Here is an 18,333-nt window from a genome sequence, read left to right as displayed (position 1 = left end):
CGTGTTCACCGAGGGCGAGCCCAATGACCCGCCCAGCAGCACGTCCAATCAGGTGCTGATTCGCTTCCGCAGCAACACTGAGAAGGGCGGGCTGTTCCGCATCAACTACCAAGGTTTGTCAAAATGCATTTGTATGAATGAATCTGATAATGACTTTAACCACTTCAGCCCTCGTACTTCATTGTGCGAATAGAAAGATAGCAGATCTATAAGCGATGAGAGATCCCACCCCACAACGCTTCATAAATGTGACACGTTGTGAGCTTGTAGATCTGCTATTTTTAGCCATTTTGTGTAAAAAAAAAAGAAAAATTAACCCCGACATTTTGGCCATTTTTGCCTATAATAACATGCCCAAAATAGGGACAACAGGTTGATGTTCTGATCTCCTTCCATCACAGCCTACAGGCTGCAGTTTTGCCTTCCTCCCCCCATCATACCGAACGCAGAGATCCTGATGGCGAGCAAGGAATTCAAAATTGGTGAGTGGAGATGCACACTGCTGCACTGATTTGATTGATTCATTGATTGATTGATTGATTGAATACTTTGTTAGTCAGAAATGTAAACAGCACATGATGTATCATGTGCTGTAAGACATTAAGGCTAAAAGGATACACAAAAAAGTCCTGGGTGTAGCACACATAGACGCACACATACACGCACGCACGCACGCACGCACGCACGCACGCACGCACGCACGCACGCACGCACGCACGCACGCACACACACACACACACACACACACACACACACACACACTCCTTTCTGGTGGATGGTGGTTGATGCCTGACTCAAGGAAGCGTAACATTTTAAGCAGGACATCGACTGACAGTTTATGTTCAGGCTTCAGCAGCTCTCATTAATTGCGTTCCCAGAATAGAGAGAGGAAGCTCTCTCTCTCTCTCTCCCCCTTCTCTCTCACACACATGCACACATGAAAACAGGCAAAACATTGGTTTGTCACTGTACTTGTGGGACCATCGATTGATTTCCTTTAACTGCATCCATTGCCTAACCATAACCCTCACCTCAACAAGCCCAAAGGAACACTACATGTTTGTCAGCCGTATCTCCATATATTGGTCTTCGCTAATACTAGCTGTAGGAGGGTAACATTTCATGTCTAATCCGTCTGTGTCTCAGAGGCAGACTGTGGATTGTTCAAAAAAGTAAAAAGCCTTTCTCTTACTGGAACATTAGCGTGCTAGTATAATAAACATGGCCATAGCATCAATAGAAAACAACACCCACCCACACAGACCTTCTACTAGACCAGTGGTTCTCAAAGTGGGGTCCGGGAACCCCAAGGGGATCCTTGAGGGCATTCCAGGGGGTCCCAGCTAAATGATAGATAGATAGTTAGGAACCAAAAGGACCCTTATGGGTCTGTAACCCAGAGAGTGTACAAATGGAACCAAATGGACCCGTCACTCTCTGAGTTAAATTAACATAAAGAAATCATTAATTTTACAATATAAACTGGGGTCCCAGAGATAGAAATGCCATTAAATAGGGGTCCGTAGCCTAATGCATGTCAAACTAGGGGTCTTTGAAATTTAAATGGTTGAGAATCACTGCTAGTGCAGTAAAAATCTTCTCTCATGGGGGTCCCTGGCATATCTTTTCAAATCGGGGGTCCCTGACATGAAAAGGTTTGAGAACCACTATTCTAGACGCCTTGCCTCCTAAGAGCCATGCTGTAAAATAGTACACAGAGTGAGTGGACAGAAATGGTACCGTCCTGACTACATTTAGCATTATTGAATACTGAAGATAAGTTTGAAAAAGGGTGCAGTGTTCCTTTTACTATAGCCCATTTATACCCGTTATTCTAAATATAAGACACATGCACACAACATGCATAGATACACACGCTCTCTCGGGAGAAACAATCTCCCTGCTACCCTGAATACGCAGCCCCATAAGGGTGGAAACGCTGACTCACAGCCAAACTACATTACCCAGGGGCTTGCGGGGCAACAATATAAATGAATGATGAAGCATGAGTTATCAGTGAGCTGGAGGGATTCTGGGCAGGTGTGCTCGTCCTCCCCCCCTGCAGAAAGACAGTGGAGATTAATCCTCCCTATCTGTTTATTTGCATACCTCCGTGGTTAGCGATTATTCAGCGACACAGAGCCAGAGACACTGACATATTGTTTCATGTGTAGGCCCACGGCGGGGATTCATTAGGGTTTGGTTTATTTTTATTTTTTCGCAGTACATTCTGACTTTGTCTTTTTTCACCGAGAGACATAAGGTACAATGTATCATGATTTCTCCTGTGTCATATCAGTAAATAGATAGGTCATGGAGTGCTGATTAGTGTGTATTGCTTGTAATCGCCCGTGTCTGTGTCATTGTCTGTGACTCTATCTCCGTCTATCTTACTCCGTCACTCTCTTGCTCTTATCTTTTTCTGTCTGTCAACGCACCCCCCCCCACCCCATCCCTTCTCATGTCATCTTTCTCCAGGTGACATAGTGCGCTACAGGTGTCTACCAGGCTACCAGCTAAGCGGGAACAGCATCCTAACCTGTCGACTGGGGACTCACCTGGAGTTCGAGGGCCCCCCACCCTCATGTGATGGTGAGTCATGTCTAATGTAAAAAAAAATAGATCAGAAGAATTTACTCAGTGGTGTAGTTGGGATATTTTTTTAATGGGGGAACGCTATTTTAATGACATCCTGCACGCAACTTCTCTATACGTAGTAAAAACGGACGTGAGTTTCAGCTGTACTTTCAAATGTCTTTGTCAAAAATAGGCCATATATGCAAGCTCACAACACACCGCATTGTGATGAGTTGTGAACTTGTAGATCTGCTATGTTTCCCCCAGAGTAGGGATGCTGGGGTTCAAGTGGTTAACTGATCAAACAGCCAGATAGCTGACTTCAGTGTTCATTCAAGCCAGGGTGTTGACCGTAAAATATATATATACCTATCACCCAAAACAACCTGTCAGAGCAGGTAAAATAAATACATAAACTCAATTTAAAAAATACATTAAATACCCACATTTAAAACACAGTTTTTCATCGCTTCACCACAGAAGTGGAACATCGCCTTGATCTGCCAGGGAATGCGGAAGTGTGTGTGAATCTATCTTATTCCCAGCAAGGTTATAGGTAGCCGGTTTCATTTTGCTCTAATCATAGACTCGGGCGGCGGCTCCACTCTTGCCTTATTACCGGCTCCCATGGGTATGCGCGCTGCCTGTTGTCACGGAGAGGCAGCCGCATGTCAGCTCGGTGGCACTTTCTATCTCTGTACGATGACGCCAGGCTCCCGGGGGGGCCCCGGGAAGAGTTGCAGAGGTGCTGTCTCTGCATGCCGTCAAAACCGGTCTCCCTAGAGGGCCTCTGAGAGCATAGTGTCCCCGGCATGGTGCGCAGTCATAATGTACTGTAGTGTTTGCTCAATGCCTGACTGGGGAGACCGGGTGCATATCCACTCCTTTTCTCAATGTGATGTATGTCGAACTCTCCTTTCTGTCTCTTTCTCTCTCTTGTCTTTTTAGTTTTCTGCCCTTTGCTTTTTACCCTGTCTCTCTGTAATTATTCTTTTCTTGTGTCACACTTTGGTGTGCATCCGTGTAGCATATGAGGGTGAGCAGGCAAGAACTGATGAATGAAAGGAATTTAGACTTGCTAAATAGGAAAAGTATGCAAATGTCCCCACCGTGTGATGACAAAAATGGGAGATGGAAGGGGACTTTCTGCAGGCAAAGGAAGACAACAGAGGACATAATGAAGACAACACCCAGGAGAGAGAGAGAAAGAGCGAGAGAGGGAGGCTGTAGGGGAAATAGGGAGCCTTTTTTTCAATAGATCTGACCCCCCCCCCACCCTAAACCCCGGTCCTCGCCTCCTCGGTCTTGGGTGGTGTGGCGCGTGTGTTGCCCTGCTGTAATTCATCCCGGCTGTAATTGTGTGAGCCCCCGCTAAACGTTTCCCCAGCACTGAAAGGACCTTTATGCTCTGGGCCAACGGTTCCAGCTGAGGCCCTCCCCTCTGCTCATGACCCATCACCCACCGAGTCTGGATAGAGACTGAGCCGAGACAGGAGACGTGTACAGCTAAGAGAGAGAGAGAGAGAGAGAGAGAGAGAGAGAGAGAGAGATTGAGAGGAAAAAGAGCAGGTTTGACAGTCACGGGTGAAGTGTGGGTTACATAATGAACAGCGTTAAAACAATGGAACAAAGTAATGCATGGGCTGGGGGGGGGTGGGGGGGAGGAGGGGAAGCGAGGAGAGGAGAGGAGTGGAGTGGAAGATAAACAGAGAGGAAGCGAGCTATCTTAGATTAAACTGATAAAGGCTGAGAGTGACGCTAAAGGAAAAAAAGAGAGGGATAGGACGGAAAACGAGGAAAGATACCGCCCGGAGGATCGGGACGCTTGTGTGTGTGACTGGGACAGGAGTAAAATAAGGAGAGAAAGAGAGATAGCGAGGAGAGAGCAAGCCCGAGAAGACCGAGACGGAAAGATGGAGAGATCGATAGAGATAGAAACGAAGAGCGAGAGAGAGAGACAGAGAGATGGAGAGAAAGACTTAGTTGGAGGGCAGTGAAGAGAGGAAGAGCACAGCTCATTGAGATGCAGGGGACATGCTGGCTGCAGCTGCACCTATCAAATCACTGCTTCTAGCTCTGACAAGTACACCCCTCCCTGCGTGTCTAGCAGCCACACACATGCATACGCACACACACACACACACACACACACACACACACACACACACACACACACACACACACACACACACACACACACACACACACACACACACACACACACAGGCATGCACTGATACATGTATCTACAAGGCAGCAAGTATCCACAGCTGAAAATGAAGCCAATGCAGAAATAATGAAAATTGTGCTCCCATTATTTTATTTTTTTACATTCATTATAAAGAAGGCATACTTCTACTGGTTCTGCTGAGGGAAGACCCACCCTCGCTCTTCTTCCACCCAATAGTGTTAGATTCGCAACCGGAAATCCAAGATGGTGTATTTTAATTTGCTGAACTGCAGGCTTCAAAGCGGGTCTGTAGAAACCGTCACATCCCCTTGGGCCATATTGTTGAGTCTTTGGTACTTGCACACACATACAAATAGGCATGCGTTTACATAATACTCTTGCACATGCATGAACAAGAGCGTGCGCGCGCACGCGCACACACACACACACACACACACACACACACACACACACACACACACACACACACACACACACACACACACACACACACACACACACACACACACACACACACACACACACACACACACACTTTCCCATACTGTCTTGCAGACGTCTGCTGGGTTACACTGGAGCCAGTGGTGTCTCGGTTAGATCTGCAGTGCTCCTTTCACCAGCGGCTAGCCTCTCTTTCATTCTCCGCATTCGTAACACCATACACCCCCTCCCCCCTACACACACACACACACACACACACACACACACACACACACACACACACACACACTCCTCTCCCTTGATGCTTCTCTGCCCTCACTGGCGTCAGATTTTTGGTTCTTACATAACACATGTACCCTTTTCCTCTATTCCCTTTTCTATTGCCTCTCTTTGAGGCTGGCTCAAAACCGAAATACACACACACGCGTACACGCACACACAGGCACGACTCACACGGGTTTGCGCAGCGATGCCCGCTGTTTTCTCATCCTTCCTTGTGCTTTTGTTCGTTGTGTGTGTGTGTGTGTGTGTGTGCGTGTGTGTGTGTGTGTGTGGGTGGGTGTGTGTGTGTGTGTGTGTGTGCGTGTGCGTGCGTGTGTAAGCACACATTCGTGCGTATGTGTGTGTCTCTCTTATGCCCATACAACCACCCACACAGATACTCAAAAGCACCCACGCCCAAACAGAAACTCAAATAAACACACCCACACACAAACGCATGTATGCAGCTGCTGTGTGTGTTTTTACAATAGATGCTAGGTTTCATGTCTACCTGCTAATCTTAGTTTATTTTATAGCAGATATTCTAATTCCTCAGCCACTTACACTGTTGTCTGTTGATATGGGTTCATGTGGTCGGTAAGTCTCGGTGGATAAAAAGAGTCTGCTGAATGACTAAATTGTAATTGCTTTTTATGAACCTGTCCACACACATTCTGCCCCCACGGCCTCCTCTCCCACTCTTTCATGAAGTGAGTTCCTGGAGAATTGTCTCCATGTTGATGAGGATAACCCGAAGATTTGTTCCACTTCGTTGTTTAGTTCCCGGGATTAAAGCGCTCCGTTTTGATTTATATGGCATCAGAATTAATCGATTCCTACAGTGGGTGACCATTGACTTTGTCGCTTTTCATAAGAGAATCACTTCACTCATTTGCCTCACCCGCTTTGCAGTAAATTTAAGTTCCAAATACTACCACAAGGTGCCGCTTTGGAGTCACTTTTTTTGTGACAGAGAGACAGACAGACAGACAGACATACAGACAGACAGACAGACAGACAGACAGACAGATAGATGTCTTATATTATTATTAATAATAATAATAATAATAACTAGCAATAATTACGTGTGCTTAGAGCGTTTAAATTGGGTTTTCTGTTCAGCGTCGGGCAGTCAGGAACGCATCTCTGTCATTTTAGAAATGTTCAGACACACATTGGTTTCTGTCTGTCTGTCTGTCTGTCTGTCTGTCTGTCTGTCTGTCTGTCTCAAAAGTCCATGGAGAGAGAGAGAGAGACAGACAGACAGACAGACGTCTTATATGTTTTTTTTTCTCGCATCAATTTCTGTATAGTATCATTGTACCTCTTTCCTCTGTAAATGAAATTGTCCAGTTAGTGTAGCGGTTAAAACTGATGTTCCGTGATTTTACGACCCGGGTTCGAATCCCACGCTATAAGCATGCTAAACATGCTGATCTGCTATTTTTATTTTTACTTCTACTCCACTACATCTCAGAGGAAAATATTGTACTTTTACTCCACTACCATTATTTGAACGCTTTAGTTACTAGTTACTTTGCAGATATAAATCATTACATTATAAAACATACATTATTTGCCCTATTTCACATAGTCTATTTGAAAATGGCCGATCTACAAGCTCACAACGCATTGCGACGCATTGTGAGCTTGTAGATCAGCTATTTTCAAATATTTCAGTACTTTACGTATATTTGCCAATACTTTTGTACTTTTACTTTGATTGAACTCAAGTAACATTTTGAGTTCATCCATGACCGTAACAGACGACCGTCATGTGATCCATGGCCAACAGCGAGGCGTTTGTTTTCATTCTTATAAGACCGCGTGGCTCATTTATATGCACGTGAAAGTAACTAAGCGGAAAGTAACTAAGTACATTTACTCCATGTCCACTTGCTGACGGTGCGTGGTAGTGTAGGAGCAGCGCTGTAAAAGCCCCAAGCGTCATCGGTGCAGGAAAGATGCGTATTTGGTTGTACACACGGAGACGCAAGGGTGGCGTTTTCAGTCGGAATTCAAATCATGATGCAACACTTTGTGAGCTTTTATGGGACACTGTTGTACAACAAAGTAGAATTCATTTGTGAAGAAAGAAAAACCCATTAACAGTTGAAAATAGCCTACACCCTACACCATTTCTGCCCATCCCTCTAACTTCATGTAGGCGCATTAAAAATATCAAAATTGGCCGCTCTGAATTTGTATCTGAACAAATACTTTGATAGAAGAGATAGGCCTACAGAGGTACTGTAGGGGGGAGGGGGAACCTGATAGCAGAGTTCCTCACTTGGCTTATTTGGAATAGGCTGCATACATTAACATAACCGGTTTGGCAAGAGACTGGGCCAGTGTTGTAGGCTAGTGCTAATTTTGGAAGTGGGGGAGCGCGGTTCTTGAGCGGATTGGAGTTTTTTTTTGTTACTTTATTTCGGTTTTAGGGTTAAGCTCTGATCCACCCGTCCCCCCTCCCACGAAAGCCCCCCGACCCCCCGCACGCAACCACTCCGCCGCGCTGCGCCAGGCCGCGCTGCGCTAAAACGCACTGTCTGTGCCTGTGGTGGCCAACTGAAAGCTATAATAACATAGTAGTATGACAAGGGTGCCATTATATTCAATGATATTCAATTGTTTTGTGGAAAACACATGGCTCATCATGCTTAATTAAAGAGAGACTCACTTGCCTTTTCTAAGTGCTTTTCATTGTTTGGACAGAAGAAATTGTAAACATTTAGCCAATATTCGATCATCATTAAATAACAGACAGTGAACTGGCAAACTGGTGACAGCATGTCATGGATAGCACATTAATTATTAAACAATATTGAGGAGGAAATAATTATAAACGAGGAAATAAAATAAAACAAACCAAAAAGACGCCAATAACCCCTGTCTTATAGAAACTGCCAAAGTGGGTCGGGGTTATCTGACATGACAGGCTGTGCCACTTTAGTTTTTGTGCTTTCTGCCGTGCGATGTGCTCGCAGCCAAGTCTTGACATAAGGCTCTGGATTCCAGGACCTGAGCGGAGGTCCATGCTGTCTAATAAACATCAGAGCCGACACACGTTCTGTATGCAGTCGCGAACGGAGTGATGTTATATGTTCATCAAACTAGAGAGAGAGAGAGAGAGAGAGAGAGAGAGAGAGAGAGAGAGAGAGAGAGAGAGAGAGAGAGAGAGAGAGAGAGAGAGAGAGAGAGAGAGAGAGAGAGAGAGAGAGAGAGAGAGAGAGAGCAGTGTCCCATAAAGTAGTAGTGGAAATAGCCGATCTACAAGCTGCACAAAGTGTTGCACCATGATGCTTTGCGAGCTTGTAGATCTGCTATGTTTTAAAATAAAAGTCTGTCTGTTGGTTTTATGAATATTAATCCATTATACATACATTATATATATATAACGCACTGGCCAATACAAACTAATAGACGAGAATGAATGATTAGTATGCTCATCGCGTGGGATTCGAACACGGGTCGAAAAATCACCGGACATCAGTGAGACAGACAGACAGAAACCAATGTGTGTCTGAACATTTCTAAAATGACAGAGATGCGTTCCTGACTGTCCGACGCTGAACAGAAAACCCAATCTATTGGCAAGAGAAAAAAATACGTTTATTTTCCCGTCTCGTTTTATCAATTAAGACGTTAAAATTAAACTAATGTTAAGCGCAGCATCATGCTATCTAACTTTATTTGCTTAATATTTTGCTTAATATAAATGTCACATCTTGTACTGTAAGCAACATACAGGATCTTTCTCTGTCTTTCTAGGAAAAACAGTGCCTAAAAACCCCAAAACAAACAATTTTGCTATTCAAATGAGCTATTGGCATGATAAAACATACGTTTACATTTTCCAAAGCAAGTGTCAAAACATAATACAAAAGTGTAAAGTAATGTATGTACAGTTTGGAGAGGATATACAGTAACTAGTAACAAATATATTCTTGCTGTCTGCTGTGGGCTGTAGGCAGCTGTAGGCAGTAGACCGCTGCTGCCCCTAGTGGCACAGAGTGGAAATCATACATGCCCTGCATGAAACGCATGAGAAGAATGAAAAAAAACGACAAAGTCAATGGTCACCCACTGTACGTTACACATAGTCTCTACATGCACCTGTGACAGTGAGCATCTGGAGGGAGGTAGCATCATGACACACCACACTTGGCACCATTATCTTGCACGGCATGTCACTTCGTATTCATTAATGGAACACACGTTTTTGATCATCCGAAATCCCTGCGTTTATCCCCCAGCAGTATTGCTGCTCAAAGCCGCATAATCGAGCATCCTTCTTCCTCATTGACACATACACCTCTGAGTCTTCTCCCTTCCCCTCCCTCCCACTCAATTCTTCCATGCAACTCTTTGTTTGTAGTTTAGTTTTTCTTGGCTGTCCCTTTGCCCGTCTTTTCGTTTCAAGTAATTGGCCTGGCTGACAACATGGACGTCAGAGCTGACAACATGGAAGGCAGAGCATATCCGTTTATTGCTTCTCCTCACACTTGTTAGGTGCCACTAATACTAATGCTAATTCCCCGCCCCCTCCAATCAACTAGTTATAACCTTCAGCTTATGCTAATTAAATAACAAGATGGGTGAAGGCATCTCAACAGCCTGTTGTCACGGGGATGTGCTTTTATTGGCGTGTGTGTCACCATCCTTACGCGTTTATTCCACCCCCTTGTTTCATTCGAGTGACACATGATCTTGAGCTGTGGCCTTATCAAGGCTCACCCTGCCCCGCGTTTGACAGCGCCTTTTTATTCCAGCTGTCAAGATTTGCTTCCTAATACCCTTTTGTTTACAGTCAAGCGGCGCACAATGCCTCTTCGCAAAGTGGATTAAGGACTTGATAGCGTGCTGTTCGCAGTAGCAGATCTGTGAGCTCACAGTGCGTTGCATTGTGATGCGTTCTGAGCTTGTAGATCTGCTATTTTCGATGTGTGACACCCACACACAACCATGTGTAAATCCGGCTTTATTTCAACAAATGGAGGGCGATAGGCAAAAGGCTCCTATCTGCCTCACACCATAAACTCTAAGACAAGTTGAAGGCAGCGTTTGAAGATAAGTTGGGGGCTGCCTGAAAGGGCACTGACAACACACATCTCATCCCCAGGGAATCGATCATTGACTGAACTCCGCTGCTGGAGTTTATAGGCCGCTTATGTGCTACTTCCAGACACAATCGTTGTCAGCTCTCAGCGACTGCTTCTAAGTGCTTTGATCCATCGAGGTGAATCAGTACGGTTGTTATTTCAAAGTGACATAACATTGAAAAATCGTAGATCAGTGCAGATGATCGACCTCTTTTTTTACTTAAGGTTGACGTTAAGCTGCTGGTTCTTATGTTCCCATTATGTCACATTAACGCACCTAAACATGGTGTGCTAGGCTTATGCATTTGCTCAATGCAATGTCCAATGTATGGCATGAGCATACATAAGGCTGTGGTTATAATATTGTCATATTATAAACGGTCAAATTGAAAGTCCCCTTCTGCATTTTAGTCCACTGATGTATAACCACTGCTACACTAGGTTTTGGTTAGCATCATTTTCTTTCTTTCCTTTCTTTTCTTTTTTTTTTTATTGTGGGTGAATCTTTTTGCAAGTTGCTGGCAATTGTGTTTCAAAAGGTAGAAAGGTAGACCTTGATCACCTTCACACTTCATGTACAGTGCACAGGGGGAACAGTTACAGTAGGGGTTAAGCGTCGTGCTCGGGGATACTTTGAAACATTTGGGCGGACCTGGGGGGCAAGCCGGTGACCTTCCGATTCCCAGGTGGTCTCTCTACCCACTCAGCTACTGCCACCGCGTGGGGCTGTAGCTGATGACCTTAAGTACTCTTGGGATGTGATATTGCTGATCTATCTATTTGTATTGCACCCATAGCCGTGATTTAGTCATGGTACAGTATACCACCGGCCTCTCATGTAGTATAGCTTGAACCCACCACACCTTGAACCCTACCGTCCCTATTCTTGGGTGCACATTTGGCAAAAATAGCCAATCTACAAGCTCACAACGGAATGCGTTGTGACACATTGTGAGCTTGTAGATTATTTTCAGCCAAGAGATTTGGTGCAGAGGGGGAAAAGGAATGATCCTAGTATGGAGCCCTGATGGACCCCGGTCAACTAAGTATAGGGTTTAAGTGGTTAATTATAGCATGCCAGTTCATACAAAGACTCTGATTCATTGGCAAGTTAAGTTGTGACAAGCCCCCACAAAACACAGACGCGGTACATGAAGATACAGTACACTGATGCTCATTCACTGTTCATTGTTCATTCACTGGTGCTCTCACAAAACTCGGTGATGAGGTGCTGTGCCCTGCCCACACAGCTGTCATCTAGACTTCAGTCACTTCCAAGTATTTGTAAAGAATTAACATTTTAACTTCTGTGCCATATGGATGGGGTTTGCCACATATGGCAATAAAGAGCCCCCACCCATCTGGTCTTCTAAGCATGGCAAAACATACAGTACACTAAGAATGATTGGCTACTACTCGTTAACCAGGTGTGCTGTATTTGGACAGTATGATTTTTCTGGGGCACGCACTGCCCCAGAGAGCAGGGCTTCAGTATGACTGATAGCCTTCAATATTTCACCACTGTAAAGGCTAGGAAGGAACTTATTGGTGCCAAGCACCGCCATGCCCCAAGGCAGAATGAACCTATTGGCATTCAAGCAGCACACAATAGGGACGCTGCTTTTTTGAGGTACTGTCACACTCAGCTGACACACATACACAACACACACGCACACAAACACACACACAATCAGGTTTAATTTGTAGAATAACCTTAACCCCTATAGCCTATAACCTACTTCATCATTTGACAAATAGTGAAAACTGCCAGTCTACAATCTACAAGTGTTGAATTTTCCACACAAAAAAACCCCTGTAAAATGGTCATGCAAAAGTAAGACCGATATGGTTTAAAAATATATCTTTACAGTTTTATTACAGTTTTTGCTGTGACTCACTATGCATATAACTGGTTGGTGTTAAATGAAGTGAAATACATTTTTACAGTATTTCATCTTATTTTCAAAACATTTTATTAAGCTGTAAGTGTGAAATGGCTCCAACTGGAACCTTTAACAAGCCGTTGAGTTGAATGGCTCCTGTGATCAAACAGATAGTGTGAATGCAGTTTCCGCTCTCTGTAGGAGGCAGTGCTTTTCATCTGAGGCAAATTTTGTTCCCTGCTGTTCTGTTTTTATAGTAGCCTATATTCTGTCTGAAAAGTCACGGTTAACTTGAGTCCCAACTTTAAATTGGGGGGGGGGGGGGGATCCCATTCCGAAGGCATGCAAGAAAGGAAGCACAAGAAAAGTTTAATATCTTTCTGTCCATTGCTTGATAGAGACAAAACACATTGAAATATTTATGTATTGCACAGAGTTCTGGCTTTCGCACCAGCCAAATTCTACCGTCTCCCTCTTCGACGCACGACGAGGCCTCTTCTTAGATCAGTGGCAGAAGACCAAATGAGAAAAAAAGATGAGCAGTTGCATTGTGTTGTGTCGGTGTCCTTCATGTCGGAGCTTGTTTTTCTTTGCTGTTTCATTTGGGGACGGGGGGCTCCGCTTGCAGACAGCTCCGGGGGATTAAAGGCAGGCCTCACAGCATCCCCGCAAAACGCAACAGACGGGAGAGCTGTGTAGTGTCTGATAATGCAGACCAAAACCACTGGGAAATGTCAAAGCATGTCACAGAGAAACGTCCCACAAGAATACCAATGAAGGGAGGGGGATGAGATGAACAGACAGATGCAGTCTGCCCAGACGTGCCAGAAGCAATAGGGCTGCCGGGCCGCATTAGCGTTAGCACTGAGTTAGCATCACAATGTCCTATCGTCCGACGGTTGACAACGGCAGAAACTAAAGAAGGACATGGCGAGTCATTGATATCATCAACCCATTCCAGGGTTGGTTTAGTATGGACAGCCTTCTTTCCTGTGGCTGCGCTGGGACTGGAATGACAATTACCTTAAGTATGCCTTTAGTCACATTGAGTTGCCCTCCAACAACAGTGGGGCTAGAATCAATCCAATTTGTGTCTCCTGTGAAAGGACTAGACAGCCATTACGAGTTATCTGCGGTTATTAAATGACGGGCAGCTTCGGTACATAAAACAGGCCAAACCAAGCTGTTATTACTTATCCAAATAGGTGACTGTGATTAATGTAATTCCAATCTGTTCTATTTCTCTGTCTCCACAGTGACTTGTCCCATGAATGAGGTGCTGAGGGCCTCCACAGGTGTCATCATGAGCCAGTCTCCGGGGAACGGCTTCCCACATTTTGAGTCCTGTTCCTGGGTGGTCAAAGTGGAGCCCGGCTACAACATCACCTTCACCATTGAGCACTTTCAGACCAGCCGGCAGTTTGACGAGCTGGAATTATTTGATGGTGAGTGACGATACAGTATACTTTTTCAAAGTAATTGATATACCATGTTGTGACCCGAGTTGCAATGACGATTGATGTCCAATTCCTATTGAAGAACTGGACGTTTGGTATGTGATGTGAAAGAGACATTTTGAAGTCTGTTTCATAATATATTCTTTTTCATACAGAGGCTAGAAATCATCAAATTGCCACATGTGTCAGCTGATGTAAGATGTGCAGTATGCTGTAGGAACACTTGGTGATAGAATCCGTCAGGTCAGGTTTTATGAACTGCAATTATGGCAGAGGTGAAGGTGGTGATGAAAAAGGATGAGGCCGCACAGCTCCTAGTCACGATGCAAAAGTTTATTAAAAAGAAACCAATGTTTCGACAGTGAAGTCTTCCTCAGGGTTTGAAGGTGAAGGTGAAGGTGTCGAATAAAAATGAAAAATATGTATCATTGTTACGGTAAGCTCTTTCAGATAGTGATTGGCTATTGAAATAGGTAATGTGAAAACGCCTTTGTGTGTTAGCAGCACACAAGACCAGTAGGTCTACTCGGTCATGGCCACTTCAGCATAGTGTCAGGAGGTGACTGCCCTCATTTCAATCAGATATAAAGTCAGTACAAAAGGTCAGCAACCCCTCCAGTTGGGTGCAGGGAATAAATACAACATATTACAAAACCTATAGTCTCAAAAGCCTATGTCCATCCATGGCATGTTTAGCAAGCTGATCGCTGCTGTAGATCACAATTCTGCCCCCACTGGCTTTTAATACACAGGACAAGATGCCTAATAACATCACCTGCAGCCAGCAAGGGACTCTTTTACAGTGGAAAAAAATGATAGCAGTGATCATGGTTTAAAATAAAGCTGTCAGCGGGACGTACTGTTGCTCTGTCCCTGCAGTATAATCCTGAGTATTCATTTATCTCTGAGTATACAAAATTAATACTCAGGATTTTGCTGGAAAACACACACACACACACACACACACACACACACACACACACACACACACACACACACACACACACACAGCCCTGTTGGCACAGTGACGGAGCACCGTCAGACCTGGTTGTGCATTTTCATGTCATTAGAGGGACAGTTAGAGGCCTCGCCTGGCTGCGCCGAGAAAATGGCGGTCATATGCAGTACGCACAAGTGTTACTGATTAGACCTTTTTATCTTCCGCCAAGCGGGAGAACAGACGTTTTATCAAACCCTGAGGGCTGCCAAACCAAGCATGGATCGGAACCTTCTTCCACAATTACGTGCTGAGCAAACTTTCATTCCATCATGTACTGTATGGCATTACAGCTGTAAGCAGTATGTTATACTGTACAGCCGGCATTAGACGAAGGTTGGAATCACAGGAAAAACTGATTTCAGGTATTTCAGGGTGAGGATAAAACGGCTTGGAAAGCCTACGCTGGATATGTCTGCATCAATGGGCATTGCTGTCCGATGTTCACTGGTTTTGGATTACATTCTTGAAAATCTATTGGATCAACCGTAAAATCTATTACTTTCGCTCAGAGATTGAAAACTGACCCATAAGGGTTCATTTTAACCTTTTACTTCAAAGGTGGATTCTTGGTAAATCTCGCTGTCGATCTCTCTCTCTCTCTCTCGCTCTCTCTCTCTCTCTCTCTCTCTCTCTCTCTCTCTCTCTCTCTCCCTCCCTCCCTCCATACCTCTCTCTCTCTCTCTCTCTCTCTCTCTCTCTCTCTCTCTCTCTCTCTCTCTCTCTGTCTTTCTCTTCCTCTCCAGGACCCTCGAGACAGAGCCCTCTCCTGATAACACTGAGTGGCAACTACTCCAGTCCTCTGAGCATCACCAGCTCCAGTAACAAGGTCTACCTGCACTGGTCCTTTGACCACACTACCAGCCACAAAGGTTTCCGGATTCGCTACTCAGGTCAGTTGTTGATTTAAAGAACAATATACAGGAATAAATTGAATGTTATGGATTTTTTTGTATATGGGGTGGGGGGGGGGGGGGGGCTAGATTCTCCAGGGCTGCCTGAGGAGCTGCAGCTGACACGTCTAGAGATATAAACCACCACCGCTCCAACCTAATGAAATGTAGTTCCTGGTATCGGTTATTATTCTTCCGTTTTTGTCCCCGCGTCCGTGAAAGATCCTCTGGTGCACAACACCTGCACAACTCTCAATAAATTATAACTGTGTAAATATTTAACAGGCTCCCCTCGTTCCATATCAACACCACTCAGCCAGATTGACTAATCGCCTCTCTCCACCTCTCGCCAGAGCTCGCCGTCTCCCCGACCGGATGTTCTGTCGATTCACAGTCCCGTGCCCCCCCCCCCCCCACCCTCCTTTACCTGTTTTGCATTTTTTCCTCTTCTCTGTGATAGATTTGTTTGCCGCAGAAAAGCTAAGTGACAGACGGAGCTAAGTGACGGCTGAGAACCCACAAGTTGCCATGGCCAATATGGAGTTTCATTGCACACACCTTGCTGGGGATGGGGAAACAGATGGCTCGGGCAGATCCCATGTTGTCCCATTGTGTTCTGTATCAATCCATCTTTTGTCTCCATCGGCTGGTCATCCATCACCCACTGTAGCAAGCATCTTATACCCTGCTCGCCCTCCCCTTAGCTTCCTGCCTTCTTTCTCTCCTTCTGTGGCTCCTAGGCAAACAGTTTCCTACCCCTCTCATCGACATCTTGTCATTGTACTGTTTGGATGTCAATCCCTCGATAAACTTGCTCTCTGTCTGTGCGTGTCTCACTCTCTCTCTCTCTCTTCTCATCTCTCTGTGTTCCTGCCTGCCTCTCTTCAGCTCCCTTGCTCTCATTTCTCTCATGAGCTTGAGGGCTGGTTGCGGCAGGACAATACGTACACATAACAGACAGAGGGATCGACAGCGTCGGGAGTAGGGGGGTAATGGGGGTTGGGTGTGGTGAGTTAGACACAGAAGTGAAGAATTGAGCTTGTGCTCAAGGGTATAGCTCTGAAGCCGCCAGTCACCATGACTGACAGCAGAAGGCCTCGCCAAGGAACATAGCTCTGCCTGCGTGATACATATTGCTGGGCATGGACGGCGAGTTTGTCTGTGCTCTAACCTTACCCTCATAGGCATCAAGGACTACAATGATGATGATGAATCTCTTTTGCCGGTCTGTCTAGACAAAATCTTGCCTGTCAAACTTGTGTTGAACAAATCCTTAAATCCCTCTACTGCTCACTATGTTGGTTGCCGGCCAACACAATGTGCTACGGTATATATCTCCTTGTTCCCTACTCCCTGCCTTTTTTGCCCCGGGCGCAACATGGACTTGCGCGGCCCTGACCTTAACCTCGCAAAAAATATGCCTAAGCCTAACCTCAAAACCAGGCCCATCCAAGGTAAAACACACACAGTGCAGAGTATTATTTCACTTTTGTTTTCTCCTAAAAAATATATTGGCTTAAACTGTAAAATGTATTTAGAGCATACAGTATGACTTTTCATGATATTATCGCAAAACTATTACTGGTTTGATCTGGTAATTGCGGGAGAAAGAGTGTGCTCGATCAGGAAACAGTGAGAACATACAGTATGCGAGTGTTTTGGTGCGTCTAGTTTGGCCAGTCTGCATTCTGTGAGAGAAACAAATGAAATTTGCAAACTTTCACTGGAAGGACATTTAGATTCATAATTTCCCACACCAATTGCTTGTTTTTCTGAACTCTGACTACTCGACAATTGCAATCTGACGGATGTGGTACTGTGTGAGTAAACAAGTTTCCCTTATAAAGATTGATGTTGATAACTATTTTACACAATGTTCAGACTGCATGGAATTGAGTTGTGTGTAAATGCTGTAGGAATCTCAGATGTATTGAAGTGAACAATGGGGTTGACTATGCACTACAGAAAACCTCTGTCTTCATTGAACTTTTGCAGTATAGTTGTCCAAGCATCATCACTTGTTCACGTGTTCATTTGTTGTATGGTATTAATAGCACATGATATATTGGCACTAGGTTTCTAGGGTTCATCTCGAACTGACTATCCAGACCTTTTGTAAACTTTGTCAAAGGAGTTTCATTCATTCTACTTAGCATAGTCAAATCCCTTGCGTATCCCATCAAACTAAAAGCCCTCCAGTTGTTCATACACAGTCCAGCCACGTACTAGGTTTTGACCTACAGTAATTTTCTATCATGCAAGCCCTGTGTGACTGCATGCATGGTGCTAAAAAGTTATAGCCTGAAAAGGGGCAGGGTTTTCATTTCCAGCAGCGGTCTGCTTGAGCCGAGTTATTATTCTTTTTAAAATATATTAGATGTAATGTAGTCATAGCGATTTAAGCATAATGGGTGACACTTTTCTCTCCCATACCCACTGATATCCTAATGTCATCCTCACCTCACATGGCCCTACGTACACCATTCCACCATGTTGTTGAATCTCCACAGAATGGGTGTTGCTTGTCTCTC

At 44.8% G+C, this 18,333-nt stretch overlaps 1 protein-coding gene across 1 annotated transcript in view; it reads left to right on the top strand.

Annotated features, from left to right (window-relative positions):
• Nucleotides 1-18,333, top strand: part of csmd2 (CUB and Sushi multiple domains 2) — a gene marked incomplete at both ends in the record, with an annotated part of 366,782 nt that overhangs the window by 298,997 nt on the left and 49,452 nt on the right. Inside the window, 5 exons of the mRNA XM_084080385.1 lie at nt 1-113; nt 402-482; nt 2,479-2,592; nt 13,712-13,900; nt 15,656-15,802. The exon at nt 1-113 is cut by the window's left edge and continues 33 nt beyond it. Of these exons, the coding sequence (XP_083936511.1) occupies nt 1-113; nt 402-482; nt 2,479-2,592; nt 13,712-13,900; nt 15,656-15,802 (644 nt within the window). The remainder of the gene's footprint in view (nt 114-401; nt 483-2,478; nt 2,593-13,711; nt 13,901-15,655; nt 15,803-18,333) is intronic.

Source organism: Gymnoscopelus microlampas, assembly GCF_963454915.1.
Source record: "Gymnoscopelus microlampas genome assembly, chromosome: 15".
Classification (NCBI taxonomy): Eukaryota; Metazoa; Chordata; class Actinopteri; order Myctophiformes; family Myctophidae; genus Gymnoscopelus; species Gymnoscopelus microlampas.
The sequence above is the reverse complement of the archived record's forward strand: the minus strand, read 5'-3'. Positions and strand labels throughout refer to the sequence as shown.